This window comes from Myotis brandtii, unplaced genomic scaffold (assembly GCF_000412655.1).
Source record: "Myotis brandtii unplaced genomic scaffold, ASM41265v1 scaffold521, whole genome shotgun sequence".
NCBI classification, from domain to species: domain Eukaryota; kingdom Metazoa; phylum Chordata; class Mammalia; order Chiroptera; family Vespertilionidae; genus Myotis; species Myotis brandtii.
In genome coordinates this window covers 4,041,608-4,068,487 of record NW_005369870.1, presented here as the reverse complement: position 1 = coordinate 4,068,487, position 26,880 = coordinate 4,041,608, and the positions used below count along the sequence as shown (strand labels likewise).

The following is a 26,880-nucleotide window of genomic DNA, read 5'->3' as shown; positions in this document are numbered from 1 at the left end:
GACATCACTCTAAGAGAGAGAGCATGTGTCTATGTGTTTATGTCAGTGTAGCAAAATCAAAATAAAGATAGAACAAAGAAAAAAATAAATCCTGCCTAATCTTACTTCCCGATTATCTACTTTCCTGCTCTTGCTGATTCAGAACTTAAAGGTAAGGCCTTTAGGTTAGTTAGAAAAGCAATGTGGGGTATAAAGGAAACTGGGCTACAATTGAGGGGACCTGCACCTAGGCCCAATTCTGCAACCACTAAGTGCATAATCTTTGGCAAGATCCATTTCCAATCCTATGAAAGAGATAATATTCCCTCCCCTCTATCAAGCAATAAATAATTTATACATACACACACACACACACACACACACACACACACACACACACACACAACACAACACATATATAAAACCAGGGCATTAATATAAACAGTTTTTCATTCCCACAAACAGAAAGATCCATTTGTTCTCTTCGCTAGCCTATGCTTGAATGAATGACTAAAAGAAACCCAGACCTAAGCCACAAGGAAAAAAATATTAGTACAGAGGAGATAACAGGCTGTGGTTCTCTCTTTATGTGTGCCACAGAATCACTCTCTCTCTCCTGCCTGTTCATCTCCTGGCTTAAATCTCTATCACCACATAAATCACAAAGATCCCCTCAAAAGCAGAAAGAAGTCCAAGGCCAACAATATACTTCACACAAATGAAGAGCTAGAACTAGCAGCAGACCAGTGCTGACATTATGCACAGCCTCAATAAATGGGACACAGAATCCCCACCCTTGATCCATAATTCACTCTGACACAGAAGCGTCTCTATCTTACGAGGGCCAAATGTGGGCTCCAAGAGTGGCTTTACACCTGAAAGAAGAAGGAATGCATCTGATACAAACTGTAAGTCACAGGTCAAAAAAGACCTCAACCCATGTGCTACAAACTGATGCCACAGAGAGCTAAGTGTTAGCCAGAACTCGAAGGCGAAGTGGCCCATTTAACACTGAAGTAAAGGGGCAAACACCAACTACTCAGGAGTTCAAACCACAAGAGTCTGGAGAGATTTCAGTCGGGGGGCATTTTTGCCTATTATATCCTAATTCATGTTCCAAAAAAATCCCCAGAAAGGATGATTTCAAATGACAAAGTCAATACAACATGTATCTCCAACTTAGTTCACAGAAAAGAGGTAAGATATTCAAAGAACTGGCACACGAAACTCATAACAAATATAAATCTCTCACTATCACTAGTACAGGGACTGGCCACTTGAAAATAAAAAGGCACATTGTCCAAACCAGAAAGCAAGTGGTGGGTGTGCAGGCACTAAAAAATTCTTCTTCAGCAAAAGCATCTCAATGTATTTGCCACACTCACCTACTACGTTCCCAGCAAGGCGGGCAGTAAGTTTAAAAGTCACCGGTGAGGGAACAGAGAACGGAAAGGGAAAAGCACTAACTTCACGGTGGAGGAACCTGCAAATACCACCTGGCCCCAGGGCTGAAGGTTAAGGCACCACTGACGGCCTGTGGTGGTCACGCACCCACCTCCCCCATGCGATGTGATGAACAGGGAACTTCACCTCTGCAGCGTTCTTTTAAAAAACCCGAACTCCAAGCTAATCAGGAAAAAGACATAAGACAAACCCAAACCCAAATCTTCTACAAAATACCTGACCGGTACTCCTCAAAACTGTCAAGGTCATAAAAAACAAGAAAAGATTCCGACATTGTCACAGCTGAGAGGCGATCGCAGGACACGGAGGACCCAATGCAATGTGGTGCTCATCCCGGACTGGATCCCCAGACAGACAGGGACGTGGAAAAGCTGGCGAAACCCACATACAGTCTGCAATTTAGTTGATAGTAATAAGCCAAGGTTGGTTTCTTAGTCTTGACAAATGCTAACTTAAGAGAAAGTTGAAAAAGGGGTGAGAAATATATGGGGACTCTGTACTATCAGTACCCTGCGCTTTGCAAATTTTCTGTAGATACAGAATTATTCCAAAATAACAAGTTTATTCAAAAATAAGCAACGGAGAACAAAAAAGCCAATGGTGCAAGTAACCAGTGCAATAACAAGTTTATTCAAAAATAAGCAACGGAGAACAACAAAAAAGCCAACAGTGCAATTAACCAGTGTTGCAAGAACAGAATTTCTGGCAGGAGAGGATTGCCCCGGAGCAGTAATCTCTGCAGAGGCTTCTTTTATTACCTGCACTGAAATACTCATCCTCCGAGAGGGCCGTCACCTCCGTATCCAACGGGATGGGGTCACACAGCAGAATGTCTTTGCCCAACACATCACACTCGTACCCATCATCAAAGAGCAATTTATACTTCCCAGCTCCGACATCTTGTGTGATTTTCCCAGAGTAAAAATAGCCATTGGATGACCACTTGGCCACAACACGGAGCCCTACAAAGCTATTGCCTGGAGAGGAAGCATCTAAGCCATCAGAAGGGCCAGCAGCAGCCTGGAAAGGAATCTCTGGAGAGTCACTTCGGCGTGAAGCACCAGCACCCGTGTCTACGCGTTTGGTGGAGTCTGGCACTCGGGGCGCGATACGGGTGAAGGACTTATCATCTGGCGACATGCTGGGCGAAATGTCCTCTATGCCCAATGGGCCAGGCACAGCTGTTTCTCTAATAAGAAATAAGAGATAGGAGAAGGCAGTGAGAATAAGAAGAGAGAATACTTGACTAGCAATCTTCCCACTCCTTCGTCCATGGGTCTCTTCAGCCCATTCTTTGATAACCCATCACAGGCATAAGCCTGCTCTCTCAGGGGCCTCACTCTGATCCCTGCCCACTCCCCAGTCAGTGTGGGTCCCTCTTCTCCCTCCTGACACCCCACATACTCTCTAATCCCCTCTCTTCTCTCTTCGCCCTTTTTTTCTAAGCAAGTCATAGACTAAGTATATCTCACACTACCCGGGTACCTGGTTCCAGTGGTCCGAGAAGGCGGGCGGCCCCTTCGCCCGCGCCCACGAGGCGTGACTGGAGCCTTCCCTCCCTGTCTGATGCCAAGGCCTGCATCACCATCCTCCTCACACACTGGCGCCCCTGTCTGACTGACCCCTTTTCTAGGACTAGAGAATGAAGACAGGTTAGTCTGATGGCACCTGCTACTGAATCCTTTCCCCAAAGCTCCCCTTGGCCCTCAGACTACATGCCGGGCCTCCAGGGCAGCAGGAAGCTGGTCCGTACCCGCCACCAAAGTACCAGCTGGGGGTGGGAATGTGGACAAGTACAGGAATCCTCCTCCTCGCACGTCTGTTCCCGACACAGCTTCCTACTGCTGCCCTCAAAAACAGCCCGTTTCTGCCCTGCCTTCTCTTCTACTTCAGGCTCTGGACCTCTGCCCAGGGAACAAAAAGCGAGGGGATGTGTCAAGTTGGGCCACTACCCCGAACTTTCTGTATTCCCAATCGAAACACTCGTAGGCTGCAGGAAATGGGGGTGGCAGGAGCACATGCCAGCGCTGTCCAAGTCCCACCACCTGGTTTTCCACCTTTTCTAAGGAGGTCTACCTCCCAGCCAACCCCAAATAGGACAGGAACGCACGAGGAGAAAAGGAGTCCATTTATCCTAGATGGAGGATGGGGTTTCCCATTACTCCCCTTTTTCTGTGATATTTAAAATGTCCGCAACCCTGCCCCTGCTGTGGCTCTCTCTCTGGGGACCCTGTCTGCACCTCGGTTTTCCTGGGCCTCCTCGGGAGCTGGGCAAGGCAAAATCTGCGGGTTCTGTCCCGCTGGTTTTCCCTTTGAGTGGTCCGGCTCCTCGCCCTGAGCTGCCACTGCTGTGAATGGCTGAGAGACTCGTCCCACTTGATGTGCGGAGTAAGCTGGACGCCTTGGAGGAAAAGGAGCTGATATCCCCCAGGTCCCCTGAGGAGCCCCCAGTCTTTGAAGGGGAAATTTCAGATTCACACTCCCGACACTCTACAACTGGCTCTTCAGTCTCCTGCAAGGAAGAAATGGATACAAAAGCTAAAAGAAACCACAATAACATAATGCTAATGTGATGGATGGAAAATCCTAGAGATGGCAAGAAATTTCAATTCAGAAAGATGGAAATCAGGAATAATGGAAATGTTCTACATTTGTTTAGAATAGTGGTTACATATAACTGTTAAAAACCACTGAACTGAATAAGATCTACGCATTCTACAGAGAATACATTATAGCACAATAAAAAATATAAAAAATAAAGGTGGGAAAAAAGAGACCTCTATCCTGAACTGTTAATTATCTTTTTACTGGACAAATTCACAACCTTTGGCTACCAAGAAACAGCAGTGCTTCTTACCCAGAGGAAAGAGGTAAGTCCCTGTCTGAAAGGCAGGTAAGGAAGGAGGTAGGTAGTCAGAGAAGGAAAATTAGTGGTTGGGAGCCGTTCTGGTACGTGATTAGCAGTGGGTAGCATTACCTGTTTTTTTGAGATTAGGAGTTTTATATTACCTTTCAACAATACTATTTTAAAAATTAAGATAAAAAAGATAATCAAAATATATGAGTTTTCAGAAATCTAGAGGACAGGAATGTCAAAATGACTATCTCACATGCCTACTTTGATGGACTGATAGTGGTTGCCTGGAGCCCAGTTTAAGCAGCCTTCCAAGGCTAATTCCCAGGCTTATGGGAGAAGGTTCTATAACCAATCATCAATGTCCCCCATGGCACAGGACTGAGAAATTACTGACAGGAGCTGCACATCTGCCTTTCTGCTCTAGTGCATTATTGTACTGTCAAAAAATAGCCCTAGCCGGTTTGGCTCAGTGGATAGAGTGTCAGCCTGCGGACCAAAGGGTCCCAGGTTCAATTCTGGTCAAGGGCATGTACCTTGGTTGCAGGCTCCTCCCCGTAGGCCCTGGTCAGGGCTCATGCAGGAGGCAACCAATCGATGTGTTTCTCTCACATTGATATTTCTCTCTGTCTTTCCCTCTCTTTTCCACTCTCTCTCTAAAAATCAATGGAAAAAATCCTGGGGTGAGGATTAAATATATATATATATTTAGAAGATACACTCTTCCCTCAGAGAGTTTGCGATCTCTCTGGGAGACAGTATGAACACACATTTAAATAAAGCTATGAGTTGACTAAATAAATATTTTGGACCATTCCCTTCTTGAAAATATGTTCTCCTTTAGAATCTGTAAGTCATTTTCTCTTCCTTTCATTCTACCCTTTTGGCTACTTCAATTTATGTTTGTATTTGGGTTCCTCTCCCTCAGTTTATTCCTTTAAAGTTGGTATTTTCCAAGACTCTGTGGCCATTCCTTTCCCACCCTTCTATGCTTTCCCTGGCTAGTCTTATCAGACCCAATACCTGACTGTCCACAACGCAATGATCACTCAGCTCCAAACTCTCAGATGCAAATGCCTACTAACTCTTCCCCGAGGACATCTGAAATTTAACCCAACACTCAACCCTGTCCATTTCCTGCCTCAATGAATGCACCCTGGCCATCCCCAGTGACCTGACATTCTCTGCAGCTCTCTCTAGCAGAGGCTGCTTTTTCTCAACCAAGCCTCAATTCAAGAGTTTGAAGATGAGAGGCCTCTTTGCTCCCCATTGCCTTTAACAGACCATTTCTCTTTCCCCACCTCTCTCTCCTACCAAACCACTACTTGCCATTCTGTTAAACTTTCCTCTCCCTTCCCCTTGTTACTCACCAACACCCTCCAATCACTCCCTCTCATGCATGAACACCTCAGCTCCTGGTACATAGCCTCCGTTCCCTCCCCACCTCTACTTCTGTCATCATTCTCTGTGACTTACATCCATCAAATGACCCATCCAGCAACTCTCAACTTTCCCGGTCTAATGACCACCATGAACTTTTTCTTCTACTCTACATCATCCATCTGTTACTAGGGTCAATAACAGAAACTGCACCACCTCCAAAAATCTCAATCACAAACATGCCCTTCTCCAATCACCATCTCCTATCATTCAACTCGACTGCCCTAGCTGGGTTCAGTCAGCATCATCTGCCAAGGTCATTTGACTGAAACAGGTGTTGTGAACCCAGAATGTAAGTTAATTCCTTCTCCTGGTCATGGCAAATGTGTAGGGGCAAAGCCTGCACAGAAGGCTGGGACTCCAAGTGTGTTTCAGTTAGAGAGCAGGCTCAACAAGCAGTAGCCAGCCCTAACCGGTTTGGCTCAGTGGATAGAGTGTCAGCCTGCGGACTCAAGGGTCCCAGGTTCGATTCCGGTCAAGGGCATGTACCTTGGTTACGGGCACATCCCCAGTAGGGGGTGTGCAGGAGGCAGCTGATCGATGTTTCTCTCTCATCGATGTTTCTAACTCTCTATCCCTCTTCCTTCCTCTCTGTAAAAAATCAATAAAATATATTTAAAAAAATAAAAATAAAAATCATCATTCTCCCCTTTAAAAAAAAAAAGCAGTAGCCAGCTATACCTGCCTTTGCAACTGTCCAGCAATCGAAGCTATTGCTCTTATATGATTTAGGCCCAGGCTGCAAGTTGTCCTATGATGTTTTCGATGTATTTGCTTACTTGTTTTCCTGTATGTCTCTCCTGCTAGACTACAGAGGCCACATGAAGATAGAGATCAGAACCATCTTCTTTCCTGGACATATCCCCCAAATCTAGCATAGTACCTTCTGCAGAAGAGGCCCTTAGTAAATATTTATTGAAATAGGATCTTCTCTTTCAAACTGTGTCCTATTTATATTCTCTATCTCAGTATATGGTACCACCATATATCCAGCTGATCAGGCAAAAAGCCCAGACATTTAATATGATTCTAATATGATTTCTTCCCTCTCCCTCAATCCCCACATTCAGGAATTCCCCAGAGTCTATGTATTTCTTGCATCTATGTCTCTCCTCTCAACCCTTACTGCCACTGTCCTAATTTGACACTAATTACCTCTTGTCTGACTATGCCTCTAACCTCAACGCACACCAATTCATTGACACTGTTGTCAATCTAACTTACCCAACATGCAATTTATCCTATATAATCAAAGCCTAATATGCTAAGTGTCCAGTTGTCTGTTCAACCAATCAAAGGCAAATGATATGCTAAGGCCGCTCAACCGCTCACTATGACATGCATTGACCACCAGGGGGCAGATAGTCGACCGGTCGACCAGTTATGATGTGCACTGACCACCAGGGGCAGACAGTCAACTGGTAGGTTAGCTTGCTGCTGGGGTTCAGTCAATCAGGACTGAGCAAAACGGGCCGGACACACCCTGGAGCCCTCCCATGACCCCTCCCAGGCTGGCCAACTTTCTGTGTCCCTCCCTGACCCCGATTGTGCACCGGTGGGGTCCCTGGGCCTGGCCTGCGCCCTCTTGCAATCCGGGACCCCTTGGGGGATGTTGGAGAGCTGGTTTCAGCCTGATCCTGCAGGCCAGGCCAAAGGACCCCACTGGTGCATGAATTCGTGCACCGGGCCTCTAGTTAATTAATAACAATGGTGCCTTTGCTCACTGAGCCTTCTATACGGAATACCCTTTCCCCTTGGTTCCCAGTATATAAAACCTTCAGTGCCCAACTCTAATCTAAGTATATTACTCCTTTTCCTCCAAATTCTCTAATGGCTCTCCATCACAAAGAAGATAAAAATCTAAATTCCTTCCTATGGTACACAGAGTCCTTATGCTCTGGGCCCTTACCAACCTCAACAGCATCCTCTCTCATTATTCCCTATCCTACTGTTCTTGTCATACTGAGCTTCTAAATATTCATTAAGCATGCCATGCCACCTACATATTTACCTAACTTTTCCTTCTGCCTGCACTGTCCTTCTCCTCCACCCCTCAATGCTATTTGTCACACTCTTGGGCACTGCATATCCTGTGAGGCCTTTTAGCCACCTTCAGGTAGGCTAGTGGGCTCCATCCCTCTTCCTAACACAGCTTTCCACCCTCCACTACAGCAACCAACATGTTGTGGATTTGTTGCATGTGAAGTGTAAACCCCTAGAGAACAGGGACACTGTCTTTTTACCTTCATACTCCAAGTGCCTACCACAGTACTAGGATTTACCTGCTGGTAAATAAATGAATAAAATCTTTAAAAGATGATAAACAAGGGCTACAAGAGATGAAGGAAAGAAAGTTCCCAGAGTCCTCTGACCCCAACCTGTCCACCTTCACACCACTACACATCTCTGTGCTGCATGCCAATTAGACTGTTCATACCGTGTTTTCTCTACTTTCTGCTTCTCTGCCTTTGCTCCTCAAGCCTTGTATAAGAATGCCCTTTCCCCTTATCTCCCAATATCCTAAACCTTCAGTGTACAACTCAAATACCTTCTGGCCATCATCCAGAAAGATTTTATCAAATTTTCCCTCTTCCTTTCGGAATACATCACTTTCACTCTTAAAAGCCAGCATATAGTCTGGCTGGTGTGGCTCAGTGCTTGAGCATTGACCTATGAACTAGGAGGTCATGGTTTGATCCCCAGTCAGGGCACATGCCTGGGTTGTGGGCTCAATCCCCAATGTGGGGAGTGCAGGAGGCAGTCAAACAATGATTCTCCCTCATCATTGATGTTTCTATCTCTCTCTCTCCCCCTCTCTGAAGTCAATAAAAATATTTTTTTAAGAAAGGCAGCATAGTGTAGTGCTTAGGAAGGTGGGCATTGGAACTAGACTGTCTGGATTGAATTCCAGTTCCTCTATTAGCTATGTAGCCTTAAGCAGGTTATTTTAACTCACTGTCCCTCAGCTTCTTTATCTGCAAAATGGGAATAACAATATCTATGTCATAGCTGAGGATTAAATAAATTAAATCATTTAAAGTCCTTAGAATAGTGCCTGGCATATAGTTAGTGCTCTATAAATGTTAGTCATTATCATTCTTTTATTTAATTATGGCAATGTCTCCCATAGGGGTACGATAAATATTACATTAAGAAATATTTATGACATGGAACTTCATTTTCCCCTCAGAGTATCTAGGAGGCCTGCTGTTTCCAGAAATATACTCTACAAAGCACCATATAACAAATTAAGTAATATGTGTAACACTTGATATAGCACCTGGCACAGAGTTCATTGTAACTGCAACAGTTACAAAACCTTTACATGAAAGCAAATTGTTTTTCTATAAAGCTCCTAAGTTCATGATTTTTACAAAATAGTAATAACATTGAAAAATAGTATGCAAACATAAAATTGAAGATGAATCAACATTTTAAAAGAAGTATTTCTGGGATTATTATTATTTGGTATACAATAAGTAAAGAACATAAGACAGTTTCTCAAACTAATGTCAAATGCTTTCTGACACAAGAGCCACAATGACCCATTAATAAACAATAGCTATAATATATTCCATTTAATAAAACTATATACCATAGTTTAATTCTCTGAGTACAGTTTCCTCTATGACTAGCTGGCAGAATTAAACAAAAGTGCCTGAGTGAAGGAAGAAAATAGCTGTGCCTCTTATGAATTAAACAGAATGGTTCCCAAATATTAACATATGTACCCAGAAAGGTGCCAGTCTAGAAAGTCTGTCTAATCTCAGTATTCGATGTGAACAAAGTCAGCATATAACACTGTCCAATATAATAGTCAATAAATGCTAATATTATGCTGACACTGGGAATGAGTCCATATGAACCCTGACAAATGAAGGTCCATGGCTTACCAACAGGTCCATAACCACATTTGATGAAGACCAAGAAAGGACACGTGAGTAAACATGAAAACACGTGAGAAAACAATGACAATGAGAAAACATATGCAGCCCCGCAAGAAATTCTAAATTTCATTAGAGTTTCCAAGGATTAAAAATAATACATAAAATCTTTATATTTATATATGACAGAGATGTATCCATCTATTCTTTATAAAAACGGAAAGCATGATGGGACCGGTTGAATAACCAGCCAAAGGTCAACATCAAACCCATGGTTGGAAAAGACACAGAATTCAGGACTCTTGGTTTCTAAGCTGGTTCTTATATCTTTCTATTAAAAAGATGGAAGAAAACAAAGTGTTAGTAGCTAGTTGCTCAGGACAGGGGCTTGGGGAGGTGGCATGAAGTGACAGAGTAATTTTTCTACTGAAAGAAATTTGCCACATCGACCCACAGCATATATTACCTCAGTAACTTTTCTTTCTACTTCTGTTCCATCCACATAATACACATCTGTGATGACACGAGTGACAAGCGTGCGAACCTCATGGATTGTCCTCATGTGCCGATGCAAGACATGGCCACGCGGTGGCTGCGGCATATCGAACTCCTCCTCTCCCTGTGGAAGCAAATGGAGAGCACAAGCATGGGTCTCACTGCAAACGGGCAGAGTCCAAGTCAACTTCTTCATGATGAACAGTGCAGAGGCTCCAGGAATCTAGTGTGATAACACTCTCCAGCTGCTTTGTTTTGCAATCACCTACATAAAAACAGCGATGGACCATCTGTACAGCCAGAGGCTAGAAGAATTTGTCTCAGTGTCACCAAAAATGACCTATTTTTGTCTAAATCAAAATCGTAACATCTAGCACTTATATTTAAGATATTTAAGTAAAACTTTGATCGCCTAAAAGTACATTGTTTTTAAACTTTGATCTTTCTGATTTTGATGCTGACTTTTACAGGTTTATACGTGAAACAGCTCTGTAGATAAAAGGCATCTTCAGAACTGTATGTAAACCAGAATGGCATCTGTTGATCTCAGTGCAGTCTGTTTTACTGGCATCAGTAAACAAAACTATAGTTGAGTTATACCTGGAACAAGATACACTGCTTTATCCTAGAATTAAATGTAAAATATTGAATTTATTCCAAATAATAGATTATAACTAAAGAGCTGAACTAGTGTCCATAAACAGAAAATATTAGCAAATTAGGATTTTGTATCTAGATCAGCGGTCGCCAACCTTTCAGACCTCACGGACCACCAGTTGGCAACCGCTGGCTGATCTAGTTGTACCATAAATAGTAATCAGTTAAATAGTTTAATTAAGACCTACATTTTTAATACAACTGTTACGTACATGTTTTCTCATAACACCTATATCACATTTATCCACAGTCACACCCTCCCTTGTACCTACTGGGTCTATAATTCTGAAGAGTAAATGCACACTGTTTCTCCGCTCTTATTCCCCCTATAGTGGACTAATTTTACTTTCAGTAGTCAGTGTCAAAGTATCCAAGTCTTTCCAAAGAATTATATGTACCACTACAATAATGGGGATTCTGGGTGTTTCATGACAATGTGGTAGTAATTTACCTACAACTTTCGATAATTTGCCTGAATAATTCCTACTCCAACTCCATCTTAGAGGTAAAATATGTACTAAAAAGGAACTATGTAAATTATGTGAATAAATAAAAATGAAATCAAAAGCATGGAATGTTATTCAACCAATTCCTTAAATACTTCTATACATACAACTCTGGTTAGTGAATGGTCCGAGCATTGCTCTGTCACACCTCAACTGCCAGGGGCCCCTGTGTTAGAACCATGACAGCCTGGACCTTTTTGGGTCTGAAAGATTTCGGTGCTTTACATATCCCTGAAATGTGGCCAAGAAGTCTCCCTGTAATTCTTCCATTACCAACACCCAGACAAATGATCACTTCACGAGAGACACTTACACATGTCTGACAGAGTAAGAAAGGAGAGAGGGGTCGAGAAACCAAGATGGCAGCATAGGTAAACACCGGAGATTGCTGCCTCGCACAACCACTTCAAAAATACAACTAAAAGACATAACGGACATCATCCAGAACCACAGGAAGGCTGGCTGAGTGGAAATTCTACAACTAGAAGGAAAGAGAAAAGCACACTGAGACTCAGAGGAGGTGCGTAAGTAAAGTGCAGAGGTACGGAGGCTCGAACGCGCTCGGAAAGGGGCTGGCAACGGAGGACGCTGGTGTCTTTTGCAATCAGAAGGGAGGCACAAGCTCCCGATGGCCCTGACTCCAGTTCCGGGCGAGTCTCTGGGGACCCAGACTCACACGGGAGAAACTGGACTGTCTGGCATCGGTCGGAACTCGAGGGCAGCTTTCTCTCGGAGGCACTCGCAGCGACTGCCAGGACCTCTGAAGGCAGGACTGAGAGCAGCCATACTGCTTGCTCACTCGCTCGCTCGCTCGCTCGCTTGCCCGCCCTGTTGATCCCCTGGGACCCCGCCCCGCCCAAGCCATGCACTGAGGCTTTTGCATATGAAAGGCCCTTTGTAATCTGAAAATTACTTAACAAACTGCAGCTGCCCCAAGGCCCCAGGGCAACTTGCATTGCTTTACAGCTGGCTTCTGCTGGATAGCCTCAGGCAAAGGCTAAATTAGCACCTCCTTAGATCCAAGAGCCAGTGTACCCAGTGGTCAGAGTGGGACCATCCAATTACAACTCCTCAGTTCCATAAGCGACACACTCAGGGGGGCAGACTCAGTGAGCACCAAAGCCCCACTGAAGCAAGTCTTGCCCCAGAAGGGTGTCTTCAGCACAGAAGTTCTCCCACTGTAGACACAGCTGATTCTCACAGCCAATTGGCCTGGAGGTCAATTCCTCCCAGTGTTACCTACAACAATCAAGGCTTAACTACAACAAGACTGTGCACACAGCCCACAAGGGGGTGCACCAAGAGTGTCTACCTCAGGTAATTGGGACACTTAGCACAAAAAGCCACTCTATCCACATAGCGAAGCATAAAAAATGCCGAGACAAAGAAACAGGACACAAATGACAGAAATGGAGGAAAGCAAACTACTGGATATAGAGTTCAAAACCATACTTTTTAGGTTTTTCAAGAATTTTCTAGAAACCGCTGATAAATGTAGTGAGATCCTCAAGAAAGCTAGTGAGACCCTCAACTGTCAGCTGATTTCTCAACAGAAACTTTGCAGGCCAGAAGGGAGTGGCAAGAAATATTCAAAGTGATGAATACCAAGAACCTACAGCCAAGATTACTTTATCCAGCAAAGCTATCATTCAGAAGTGAAGGTCAGATAAAGAGCTTCACAGATAAGAAAAAGCTAAAGGAGTTCATCACCACCAAACCAGCATTATATGAAATGCTGAAAGGTATCCTTTAAGAAGAGGAAGAAGAAGAAAAAGGTAAAGATACAAATTATGAACAACAAATACACATCTATCAACAAGTGAATCTAAAAATCAAGTGAATAAATAATCTGATGAACAGAATGAACTGGTGATTATAATAGAATCAGGGACATAGAAAGGGAATAGACTGACTATTCTTGGGGGGAAAGGGGTGTGGGGGGTGCAGGAAGAGATTGGACAATAATCGTGCACCTATGGATGAGGACAGTGGGTGGGGAGTGAGGGCGGAGGGTGGGGTGGGAACTGGGTGGAGGGGAGTTATGGTGGGAAAAAAGAGGAACCAATGTAATAATCTGAACAATAAAGATTTAATTTAAAAAAAAAAAGAAAGGAGAGAGGGAAAGGGGCAGATAAACGGAAAGCTATGCTTATTCTTTCTTTAAAGTCTTCTGAAAAGTGATCTCTATAAAAATAAAATAACTTGAGAATTTTGTCATTACTAAGACAAAATGAAAATAAAACCATACTTTCCCTTCATAGAAACCTGGCTCCAGACCCACTTGAAAATTTAAAGAATGTCAAAGGTAGCTGCCTATACTATTCTCTAAGCACTGGCCTGAGTCCTACCCAGACTGCAGGGAGTTACAAAGCTCTGACACTTGGAAAACCTCGTTTTCATTCACATTGTTGTGCTAACATCACCATGAACTTGTTCATCTTTCCCAAATGAAACTACCCATTCACCTCTTTTTCTAGCATCTTTTTTCTCTTAGCATAAGCAATGAGCTCTTAAATGTTACATCACTCCACATGACACAGGAGTAAACTACTAAAGTATCAGCAGTGGTTGTGGTAGTGACAGCAGCCCCCAACAATGACAGAGCACTTACTATGTGCCAGGCCCAGAGCTTTGGGCTTTGCATGTCTTATCTCATTTAATCCTCACTATTCAGATGAAGTGGTCTGATTCCAAAGCCTGGGCCTTAACCTTACTGGCTCACTGGCTCCTATCATCATGATGAGCTAGGAGAAAAGATTACTTCCCTATTTTAGAGAAGTAGAATATGAGGAAGAAAAGGAAAATATAAAACAGTGGCTCCCACATGATTGCTATCTTTAAGTTTAATTTTTTATAAAAGCAGAGAGAAAAAATTATGCAGCAGAATGCAAACACTTTAAGGTAAAAATAAACAGACGGAAAATGGGATCTGATATGCTAGAACCCCTATATCCAAAAGACTACTGATATTTGAATCTGTATGAATTGATAAGGTCTTAAATCCCAAAGACTGTGTCACTATAAAAGTCTAATATAAACAGTTTTTGGAGAGGCAAGGATAGACAGAACAAGACTACAGAGGCCATGATTAAAATATAGAAAAGCAACATAGCGTAATGAAAAGAATACCGATTCTGAAGTAGACATGCTGAGTTCAAATTCCAGTTCTGCCACCTACTGATGGCAAAATCTTGGGCAAGTTACTTAACCTCTCTTCAGCTTTGTTTCTTTACCTGTGAAATGGGAGTAATGATACCAACCTCACGGGTTGTCTTGAGCACAATGCTGACATACGACAGGTGTTCAGTAACTAGGATCTACTTCCCTACTCTATTCCAAGAACCTGTTCCTCCTCCAGCCTCACTTCCATCAGCCCCAATGCTTTTCCTCCCATTAAGTCTAGTCTGAGCCTTTCTGCAGTCCCTAGTCACCTAGAGACTTGTGCCCATCCATCTCTCTCTATTCCTGTTACTATTCTTTGTTTCTAATACTGTGATACACTATCTTTCATGCTTCTTCTACTCCTTCCTCCTTTACATTTTACTCTCTCAGTTCCTGCGAACCATGGTGAAATAGACTTGGAGGAAACACAATTAGCTCTGATAGTTATAACACAACTAGCTCTGATAGTTATAAAGAAGGATGCAAAATGATAGCAGAAGGGAAGGAAAAGACTGAACAACTTAAAAGAATATAGGACCCAGACTATATTCCTGGCTTTCTTTTCTAGTAAAGACCTACTTGGCAAACTCTAGCACTATTCCATTTTCCCTAAAAGACCATTTATTAGCTACAGCTACCCATAATTTTCACTACCCTGTCTCTATCCTGAATAAATTGTTTTTGTCTTTTAATTACTGGTCTGTACAAAATTATGAAGGATTATCAGTAGGTAGAAGTACCACAGCTTAATTCTCTGGGAATCCAGAAAGTGGCACCCGGCACTTCTCTCACCTGGCTGTGGAGTGACTCTGTGTCATCCCCAGAAGCACTGGTTGGTTTCTCACCAGTCCCCTTCTCAGTCTGAACTGTGGCATCCTGTTTTCCAGAGTTCTCATCCACTGTACTGGTCCCCTGTTCACACACATTTTTTACAGTCTGGGTCGCTGCTGAAACAGTTTCTGGGATCCATAGGGAAGGCTCTATGGTCTGAATTCCTATGTTATTTTGGCTGGGCCTTTCAATCAAGGTCTTACTAGGTTTTTCCTGATTGGTATTCCACCCTTCTTTCTGGCCGTCTAGTACATCTATCTCCATCGCTTCCTCTCGCAGACTGGATGGCCCCTTTGTGGCCTTCTGCTGGGAGGCAGGAGGCGCAGGGTCTTCGACGGGGCTACTGGGCTTCGTAGTTTGTTGATGCTGCCCGGTCCTTTGGTCACCTTCCAATTCTTCCTTCTCTTCTTCATCTTCAGTACTTGGAAAATGGAGTAAGTTCCCCCTGAGAATCAACCACATAAAGAAACCATGTCAAGTAAGCGCACCTGCATGTACATACGCATGTGCATGCTCATGTGTGCATACTGGCAAGGGGGAACCATAATTTGACAATTTGAGAAACGTGGGGGAGAAAATAAAATGACCAAGAATATCACCTTATGAGGTTTCTCATCATAATTTCACTCCTGTGATGATAAAATTCCACTGTGATGGTAAAATAGTCATATAATACTTCTCATCACTAGCTATAAACTCTGACATAGGAAAATAAATTAAATAAGAAGATATAAAGCCATTATTGAAGTCACAGACAATGAAGGCAGCTTAGGGATCTATTTCACAAAAGCTCAATTAAACAACAAATAACAACAATAAAAATAACAAAAAAAGGGGAAAAAACACAAATTAAAAAAAAACAATAAATAAAGAAAACAAAAAGGGGGGGAAAAGATCAATTAGGTCAAGAGTCCTCTGACTTTATAAATGATTCTAACATTTCTTAAATGACTACTGGCATTTTAGATACACCTAAGCCCGACCAACAATTTCAGCAAAAGAAGAGATCCTAGCTTTGCAAGCTACTAGTATATCTACAACTAACCATTTCAGGATGACTTGGTGCCTCAAGATACAGCCAACTTCTTTTCACTAGACTTACCATTTGGCTGTCAGTGACTTACTCATTTCACTGCATTTGATGAATGTCTCCTGCAAACCAGGTACCATGAAGCTCTAAGGTGCCTAGAGACTTTAAATGTCTTTAACAATACACCAGGATAAAAAGACCCAGATTAACTCCAAGTGAGCAGGTTACACAGAAACTTGACATTCATGTCTTATTCAAGTTTATATTTAAAACACCCACCACAGGGCTTAATATAAAGTTAAGTGTCTAATGAATGTATTTTAAACAAAAGAATTCATGTTCTCTCAATTGGTTAACTGCAAAAAGCTACTCTGATTAAATAAGCTAATTGTATAACTAGCAAATGCCCATGTAGAAAATGCCCATAACTTAAAAAAAAAAGTCCATAACCTTTGACTTTTTGTAAGTTACAAGTTCAAATGAATAAGTATACTACAAACAACAACAAACTAATGAATTTTTAGGCTACATTACATGCATAATGGCCAGAATAAAGATAAAAGGATCCATTTTGAACTGACCACAGTAAGATCACATCTGGAACCTGTTTTAGTTTGGGGTGTCATCTATATATATAAAAGCTTAAGCGACCAAACGACCAGTTGACCGGTAGCTATGACGCACACTGACCACCAGGGGGCAGATGCTCAACACAGGAGCTGCCCCCTGGTGGTCAGTGTACTCTCACAGCTGGAGCACCACTCAGCTGACCATTGGGTGCCAGACGCCGGGCTCACGGCTGGCAAGTGCAGCTGTGGCGACACAAGCCTCTCCCACCTTGGCGGTACCAGGCACAGCGGGGCAGGGATCAGCAGGAGCGATGAGGTGCCCAGCCAGGGCCCAGGCTCCTCCCCAACCACCTGCTGCTTCGCGCTACTACATCCCCCGAGGGGTCCCGGATTGCGAGAGGGCACAGGCCAGGCTGAAGGACCCCACTGGTGCACAAATCCATGCACCGGGCCTCTAGTATTTTATAATGCATAAACTGAGATACACCCAAAAGACAACATATAGGATGATAAATGATCTACAGACTATGTTGTATGTTGCTGTAAGCATTTGACCAGAGAAAGGTGGAGCAGTTACCAACTTGGGAGGAGCTCTTACCATAGGGCCTGCTCTGCTCTGAACCTTGAAGAGAAAAGGAGAGGTTTCTGAGGTTTCTATCATGTTTAGCTCAGTTTATCAAAACTGGAAGTTAGTCCTAGCTGGTTTGGCTCACTGGATGAGTGTGAGCCTGCAGACTGAAGGGTCCCAGGCTCGACTCCAGTCAAGTGCACATGCCAGGGTTGCAGGCTCGATCCCCAGTAGGGGGTGTGCAGGAGGCAGCCGATCAATGATTCTCCCTCATCATTGATATTTCTATCTCTCTCTCCCTCTCCCTTCTACTCTGAAATCAACGAAGATATATTTAAAAAAACACACACACAAAAGAACAAAAAACTGGAAGTCAAAGAGGGATTTAGAATAGAGTTCTAACCAAGGGCCTGGTATAAATTGATTGTTATACTTTGTGTCCTGGGTGTCAGGAACCTCAACTGAATGAAATATATGTTTCAATGAAGAGATAGAAATAAGACCATCAGGAGACAGATGAGTAACACCTACCTCTAATGATGTTTATAAGTGATCTTATTTAAAACCTAGAGGTCCAGTGCACGAAATTCATGCGGGGGGTGGGGGGGATTTAGGGGGAAAGTCCCTCAGCCCGGCCTACACCCTCTCCAATCCGGGACCCCTCAGGATCAGGCCTAAACTGGCAGTCGGACATTCCTCTTGCAATTCAGGACCACTGGCTCCTAACCGCTCGCCTGCCTGCCTGATTGCCTCCTAACCGCCTCTGCCTGCTGGCCTGATCGCCCCCTAACTGCTCCCCTCCCAGCCTGATCGCCCCTTAGCTGCCCTCCCCTGCCAGCCTGATCACCCCTAACTGCCCTCCCCTGCTGGCCCAATCACCCCTAACTGCTCTCCCCTGCCAGCCTGATAGCCCCTCACTGCCTCTGCCTCAGCCCCCACCACCGTGGCTTTGGCCAGAAGACATCCAGTCTAATTAGCATATTACCTTTTTATTAGAAATAGATTATTTAGCACAGTACTAGGTATAAAACAGATACTCAATCAATATTAGTTGCATAAGACAAAGCAATTAAGGAGATGCAATTCATCTTCTTTATAAACTGAATACTCATGTTTGAATCTTTAAGATAACTAACATATTAATAGCTAAGCAATAATGAAAGTGAGTCAAAAACTAGATGGGACATGACTGGATTAACTATTTTAAGAATTCAATTACCATTGTTCCCCAACATAAACATAAACAAGCCTACTACACATTTTACTTCATAAGCTGCTTATTTAGGATAGAACTTCTGAACAGATATTCACTTCTAAAGCAAAGCCTTGTTTTATTTGAGACATTTAATTCTTAATTGACAAATGTTAGGTTGCTTTTTTTCCCCCAAAGAGTTAATCAGAAGAATTCTTCTTTCTCTAAAGACTAAATGTGTCTCATTGCAATATTAGCAATATATAGCAGATTCCTAACAAATATTAGAATTTTGGTATTTATAATTCTCATATTAGCATCAGTCAAATGAAATGATGTTAAAATCATAGTCATTTCCCACCCAGGATGATATATATAGTTTTGATTGGCAAGATTTGCTGATTAAGACCAACATAGAACAGCAGGTAAAAACCAAAAGCTTAATTACAACACATACTGCAAAAAGTGTTGCCCACTCCTAACAAGTTCATAAATTCTGTAGACATAATAAAGCAACTGAGAAATATCTAGCATGAATGTATATATTAATGTCCCAAGAAACAAAAAAGAAGAAATCTTTAGCACCAGAACAAAGTTTTAGAAGACAAGAGAAATCCAATATACTGTAAGAAGCACCACACCTCTCTCTCTTCATTAGTTCCAGCTACACAATTCTATTCTGGTCACTGTATGCCAGATTTAGAAACTGATGCTAAAAAATTCTAGCAGAAAAAGCCTGGGCAAAATTAATCCTAAGCGAAACAGAGAAGGATAAATCTCCATATTTAACAAACTTCTAACCATTCTGTTCTCAGTGTAGATCTGTCTGTAGAGCAACTGAAGCCAAATCCAGCTGGATTGCAGGCCCTTTTTCTATCAAAGCTACACAAAATCCCCAGCAGCTGGGCCTATTGTAAGACAGTCTAATAAAACAGACAGGCAATACGATGCCACTGATAAATTTAGTAATTGCTGGCCATTACCACACCAATTTTGGAACCACACAAAGTGACATTTCACCCAACAAGCTTCTTGATATAATAGAGGATATAATCTGGGCTAGCTGATTCCCAACAATACCAACAAGTTCACATTTAATCATCAGAATGCCCAATAAAAGCACTGACATGTTCCTTCTAAATATTTCTATCAATAAAGAATACAGAAATTATGCTGCAAATAACACTATTAGATACCTAGTGACAAACATTATTATATTCTCTAATTATAAAATCACTAAATTCCAGAGATGACAGATATCATATATCATAATGAAAATAAACTTATTTTCATTGTCATTACTTCTTTCCCTATAATAAATATAGGACTCATATATTCCAAACAAATACTCTTCAATTATATCAATAGCAAAGAAATATTTTGTAAATCAAAAAAATTTTTTTCTGCTTCAAAGCTGTTCTAAGAAATTATGGAGTAAAGAAATTATAGAAAAATAATTCCATCAGGTCCAACAAACTTTAAATCTGGGATATTAAGCCCAAGCGATGTGGCTCAGTGGTTGAGCGTCGACCTATGAACCAGGTCACAGTTCAATTCCCAGTCAGGGCACACGGCCAGGGTTTCAGGCTTGATCCCCAGTAGGGGGGCATGCAGGAGGCACCCAATCAGTGATTCTCTCTCAATATTGATGTTTCTATCTCTCCCTCTCCCTTCCTCTCTAAAGTCAATAAAATATATTTTTTAAATCTGGGATGTTAAGCATTATCTCAGTTTTGCTATGGGAAACTAAACGGAAATTAAAAGTCTGTTAAAAATAAACATTTCCAAACCTAAGAAAAAGAGAATAAATCTTGGAAATATAAAATGATAATAGTTTCATAAATATATGAAGACTTAATCATTTCAAATTGTTAGAACTGGCAGATAAAGACAAAAATCTATATCTATAAATTACTTAATAAAACTTCTCATGATTGTTAACGTTTGGCTCAGTGGATAGAGCGTTGGCCTGCGGACTGAAGGGTCCCGGGTTCGATTCCAGCCAAGGGCACATGTCTGGGTTGTAGGCTCGATCCACCCCCAGTAGGGGACGTGCTGGAGGCAGCCAGCCAATCAATGATTCTCTCTCATCATTGATGTTTCTGTCTCTCTGTCTCTCTCTCTTCCTCTCTGAAATTAATAAAATATATATATATATTTTTAAACAAAAACTTCTCATAACTATAAATCTTTATAAATCCATCTAGAATATGCTACAGTCCCTCAGATAAAAAAGTAAACTCAAGTTCCAAAATAGTAGCACTATATTCTAAATTTGGTACCACCATTTTATGAATCAATATAAATACAGCCCAGAAGATGCTGTGAAAATAAGCTCACCTGGTGGGTGTGGAGCAGGGATCCTGACTTTGAGCCTCATCCTCTTGCTGGGTTTCGCAGACACAGCTACGCAAAGACATGGCCTTCTGGGGACTAAGATAATAAATTAAAGCAATATACTGTGTTAGTTTTGAAACAAAATGTACCTCTGAAGATTATCCTTTTAGGTACAGAGGAAATAAAATCTTTTTTCTGCATCCAAAACTCCAAACTGCCTTACACCAAAATTCAGATTCTCAGAGTATTTGTTTCATATTAGCATAATTAAAAACTCTCAAGGAAGATTTACAGGAAATAAGGTGGACAGAGGACTATATTAAATACCATAAAGACACCATCAGAGGGGGGGTGAGGGGGCGAGGGCAGAGTGGAGGGGTCAATGGCGGGGGGGAGGGGGACATCTGCAATACTTTCAACAATACACAATCAGCAAGGTCCAGAAATGTAAAAAAAACTCTATAAGACATAAAGCCCCGTTTCTTCAACAAATAAATTGCTAACTAGCCAGGGCTGAGTTGGTAATTTTTTATACTGGGTGATGAATATACAGTGTTTATTATACTGTTTCTCTACTTTTGTATATGTTTGAAACCTTCAACAGTGAAATGTCTGAGAAAGAAGATGATAGCAAGTTACAGAGCCCAGTTACAGATGACACTTTGTTTAAAAAAGAGTGGTACTGCCTGGCCAGCGTGACTCAGTGTCGACCTATGAACCAGGAGGTAATGGGTTCAACATCAGTCAGGGCACATGCCCAGGGTTTCGAGCTCGATCCCCAGTGTGGAACCATGCAGGAGGCAGCCAATCAATGATTCTCTCATCATTTATGTTTCTATCTCTCTCCCTCTCCCTTTCTCTCTGAAATCAATAAAAATATATTAAAAAGAGAGTGGTACTGCTTTACCCAAATACAGAGGAAGCAATGAGCATTTAAAATATTCTAACTGAGCTTACCTCTTTTTTTTATTAATTGAATTTATTGGAGTGACATTGGTTCACAATACCATATGGGTTTCAAGTGTACAATTCAATAAACATCATCTGCACGCTGCGATGAGCACCCCTCATCCAAAGTAAAGCCTCTTTCCACCCCCATCTCCTCCCCTTTGCCAGCCTCCACCTAGCCACTACCCCGCTCTCCCTCAGGCTATCATTGCACTGTTGTCTGTGTCTATGTGTGATATATATGTTCTTTGGCTAATCCCTTCACCTTCTTTCATCCAGCCCCCCAACTTCCTCCCCTCTGACAGCTGTCAGTTGGTTCCATGTATCCATGCCTCTGTTTCTATTTTGTCAATTTATTTTCTTCATTAGACTCCACATGTGAGATCATATGGTTTTTGTCTTTCTCTGACTGGCTTATTTCACTTAGCATAATAATCTCCAGATCCATCCATTCTGTCACAAATGGTAAGATTTCCAGCAGCTCAGTTGGTTAGAGCAGCGATCGCCAACCTTCCGGACCTCACGGACCAGCAGTGGTTCGCAGACCACTGGTTGGTGACCACTGGGTTAGAGTATTGTCTCGATACACCATGGTTGCAGGTTCAATCCCAGTTCAGGACACATACAAGAATCAACCAGTGAATGCATAAATAAGTGGATCAACAAATCAATGTTTTCTCTCTCTCGAAAATTAATAAATTTAAAAAAAAACTTTTCCAGAGCTTACTTTAAATGATTTACTATACACCCAATGGTAAAATGAATAGTCAAACACTTTTAAAATTTAGATTCTCATATACAAAATTTGCTTCACAACAATACCAATGAATTTCTCCTCATCCTATGATCCACCAATCCAATCATGTGTCTCTAGTATTTTCCCAACCCTACATCCCTCCCAAAGGGTTTGGGAAGCTTTAGCAGCATATTCTGGTCCCTTTCAATGGGCACATGTACAGACCAATAACAAGTTATATCTAGTATGCAATTCGGTTAAAACCAAAGAGATCAAGAATAAACTATTTTTTTTCAACTTGGAAGACTACATATCATTAGTCTTCAACCTTGTAAGGACCCTAAGGTACCTATTTTTCAGATTAAATATGTAAGAGCCCAGAGTACAACTAATCTCTCTAACATATAGCTAAGTACTCATCAAAGGATTTAGACAGGGGCCAGACACTTGAAACTGAAGGTCAATTTAGTCCACACATAGGCCTTATTTGACCCACCAAACAGGAGTTGAACCCGGACTGTCCTCCTCCCCAGCCTTTCAAACAGGGCTGGTGTTCAGTTGGCCGTCATCCTCAGCACTTCAAGGGCTTGCACTTAGCCCGCTTTACTTATTTATAGTACCTGCTTAGCCTGATTTAAAAATTCTCACCTATATTTCACAAACTGCTGCTACTGTTTTCACGCCAGAAACCAATAAAACAATTTTACTCTCACAGCCACCAGATGGCAAAGCTTACCTACCAGAGCCTCCGGATGGAGTCATACTCATGCTCAAAGCATTACAGCCTTCATGACAAAGCAAAAATAACAGTTCAACACAGTAGCAAATTTGGCAAACAGAAGAGAAAATGGCCTGAGGCTGCGGCTGAGTAGAGGGTCTCAGAGGAACAAGGTCTAAGCCTATCTCTTGTTAAACCCTCCATTGCCTCACCAAAGCAACAACAATCTCAGTCGCAACAACAGAAAAAGGTTAAAAAAAAGGACACTGTCCCACATGAACAAAAGGGAGAACGGAAAACACCTTTAAATATCTTAGTTCTAAGTATAGCAAAAGCTTTATTAGACTTAAGAAAGCCTATATTAGATTCAACACATTGTTAAATCCTTTATGCTGGAGTTATATTTTAAGTTTCATTCCCCTCTTGATAAATCATCTTCCCTGCAGTACAGTGGCTTTGTATATTGAATCCCTCTAAATAGCAACCAGCTCTAGTTACCTGGCAACAGCCTCAGCAACAACAGTAGATCCATTTTTTCTTTCACCAATTGCAGGCTCTTAAAAAAAACAGAAGCAAGGAAAGGAAAGAAAAAGAGAATTCAGTTAATATTACACCAAAAAAACCTGTTCTACTAGTACATATTTGCAACAAATAACAAAAAGAAATGGGTAAGGATAATAAGGAAACAGAAAAAGATTTATTATTTAATTAGAGGCCTGGTGCACAAAATTCGTGCACAGGTATGGTCCCTAGGCCTGACCTGCAATTAGGGCCATCTTTCCCAGCTGCCCACAGCCAGCCCTGCCCCCCACCGCCACCCACCCCCGATTCCCTGTTTGCCATCAGGTGATCGGAGCCTAATGGCCAGGGAAAGGGACCAAGAAAGAGGTCAGCCGTTCCTGCCTGCTCGCCGGCCCTGCCCCCGCCGCAGGTCACCCTCTGTGTGTGGGGCGACCAGCAGGGCAGGGACCTTGGCCTGGTGCCACCCTCATCCCCTGCCACCCACCCCCAGTTCGCCATCAGGCGATTGGAGCCTGCCGGCCGGGAAAGGAACTGAGAGGTGGTACAAGTTTCTCTCACTTCTATCAATAAATTTTTTTCAAACTTCCTACAGATGACTAATCAGTTTGTTCAGAAACAGAATGAAGCAGTAATATTTAAAAATGAATCTCAACTATCTTGTCTCATACAAGAATTTTTAAAATATGTACTTAAAAATACTTAAAAATCAAATTAAAAATTATAAAAATTAAAAATCAAATAAATTTAAAATAAACAAGAAAAGTTTAATAAGATAAATTATGTAGGAAAATGTCTTTGGGCCCTAGCTGGTTTGGCTCACTGGATAGAGCGTCAGCCTGGGGACTGAAGGGTCCCAGGTTCGATTCCGGTCAAGGGCATGTACCTTGGTTGCAGGCACATCCCCAGTAGGGGGTGTGCAGGAGGCAGCTGATCGATGCTTCTCTCTCATCAATGTTTCTAACTCTCTATCCCTCTCCCTTCCTCTCTGTAAAAAATCAATAAAATTATTTTTAAAAAAGAAAGTCTTTGGATGCAAATTTTAAATAGTGTGCAGTTTTATGAGAACCCACACATAGAAAGTACTCAAGTTCTTCCTAAAGTTCTTTGGAGACAGATAATTGAAAAACCACATTTTCAAAAAAGAGGTGGCTCAGTTGGTTGAAATGTCATCCCATGCGCCAAAGGGTTGTGGTTCAATCCCAGTCAGGGTACATGCCTGGGTTGCAGTTCAATCCCCTGTTGGGGCTCATGTAGGAGGCAGCCAATCGATATTTCTCTCTTACATAGATATTTATTTCTCTCAATCCCTTCCTCTCTCTTTAAAAAAAAAAAAATCAATGAGGAAATATATCCCTGGGTGAGGATTTTTTTAAAAAAAGAAAAAGAATCAAGAATAATACTGAAAAGAATCCCATGTTTTCAAAGTAATGTCACTAATATCAAGGGATTAAAATTTATTCACTGACAATTTATTCCAGCCTCAGAAAAAAATAACAAATACTTTTAAACATTTCTACAATTTCATGACCCAACATAATCTAAACAGTCTATCAAGGAGGCAGCTGAAGTTCAGTGGTTAAAGCCCTAGCTCTGAAACAGAAACCTGGCTCAGGTTCTGGCTCCAGCACTTAGTAGTACAACCTGGGAGTAAACTCCTCCATCTTCTGAGTCAGTTTTCTCTCCTATAAGAGAGATAAAACAGGACCACCCTCACAGGTTTGTTGTGAGGATGAGAGGAGTGAAATTTTGAGTATGGTGCCTGATCCTATGCTCCTATTATCTGACAAGTAATAATATGGTCATCCTTAACATTTAGCTTCATTTAAATTCTTTCCAATTGTAATCTCAAATCTAACGATTCAAGGCTACCACATACTCTCTTAATAAGCTCTACTTGATTTCAAAAAAGATGATAAGGATAGAAACATGTAATACTTTAATTTCTACTGAAGTTCTAAGATTCAAACCAATAAGCACTGAGAAGCAGAATAGCACTGTAATTTGGAACTGGACTTTGGTTCTTGGAACTAGTTTGAATTAAGGTAGTACATTAAATAGTTGTATGACTCTAAGAAAGGTGCTCAACTGGCCTGTGCCTCAGTTTCCCCAACTGTAAAATGTAGATAATAATGGGATCTTCAAAGAAAACACAACTTTACAAGTTTGTCAGGAGATTTAGTGAGCTGTACATGTAAAATGCCTGGTGTATAGTAAGAACTGAAAATCTATTTAGGTAAAATTTTTCTTTGTTCTCAAAGAATGAAAAATCCCTCTTATTCAAGTTTACTCACTCTATTAGTGGTCTTTTTTATTATTGTTATTATTTCAGAGAGAAAGGGAGAGGGAGAGAGACAACATCAATGATGACAGAGAACCATCGATCACCCCCGCTGGGGACCGAGCCCACAACCTGAATATGTGCCTCAACCAGGAACCAAACCGAGACCCCCTGGCTCATAGGTCGATGCATAACCACTGAGCCACACCGGCCTGGCTATTAGTGGTCTTTGAAAGCTTTCCCTCACAACTCCCTCAGGGCCCTGGTTCATCAACTATTTCCCCTATTCCCTCACTTTTAATCCATCTCTCTTTTGGATATTTCTATTCAGTCTATATACCTGATTAGACCTCTAAGTCTAAAAATGAAAAATCTCCTTTAATCCTGCATTTCCCTCTAACTTTCCATATTTAACAAAAACTTCTTAAAAGAAGAATACATTTGCTGCCTCTTCTCCCATCATGCCTCAATTACATTCAGTAGCTCCCATCCAAACCACTATACTGATATAGTTCTTGCTAGAGTCACCAAATGGATCCTAATTGCCAAACCCAATGTACTTCAGAAATATCTTACTAGACCTCACTTCTGCATCTGACATTGTTTTCTTCTTGTAACTTTCCTCCCCATAGCCATCCATGGCTTTATATTCTCTTAGCCAACTTCTCTGAATGTTCCTTTACAATCTCTTTTAAGACTTCTTCCTTTTC

At 41.8% G+C, this 26,880-nt stretch overlaps 1 protein-coding gene across 4 annotated transcripts in view; it reads right to left on the bottom strand.

Annotated features, from left to right (window-relative positions):
- The window catches only part of TP53BP1 (tumor protein p53 binding protein 1), a 96,569-nt gene that overhangs the window by 9,013 nt on the left and 60,676 nt on the right, over nt 1–26,880 (bottom strand). For 3 of the 4 annotated variants that reach the window (XM_005877546.2, XM_005877544.2, XM_014548735.1), the window contains exons 15-21: nt 23,869–23,926; nt 20,972–21,064; nt 15,234–15,717; nt 10,088–10,240; nt 3,684–3,955; nt 2,929–3,078; nt 2,202–2,632 (exon numbers count right to left, since the gene is read on the bottom strand). In XM_005877546.2, coding sequence (XP_005877608.1) covers nt 2,202–2,632; nt 2,929–3,078; nt 3,684–3,955; nt 10,088–10,240; nt 15,234–15,717; nt 20,972–21,064; nt 23,869–23,926 — 1,641 coding nt within the window. The remainder of the gene's footprint in view (nt 1–2,201; nt 2,633–2,928; nt 3,079–3,683; nt 3,956–10,087; nt 10,241–15,233; nt 15,718–20,971; nt 21,065–23,868; nt 23,927–26,880) is intronic. The other variant, XM_005877543.2, reaches the window with a different exon arrangement.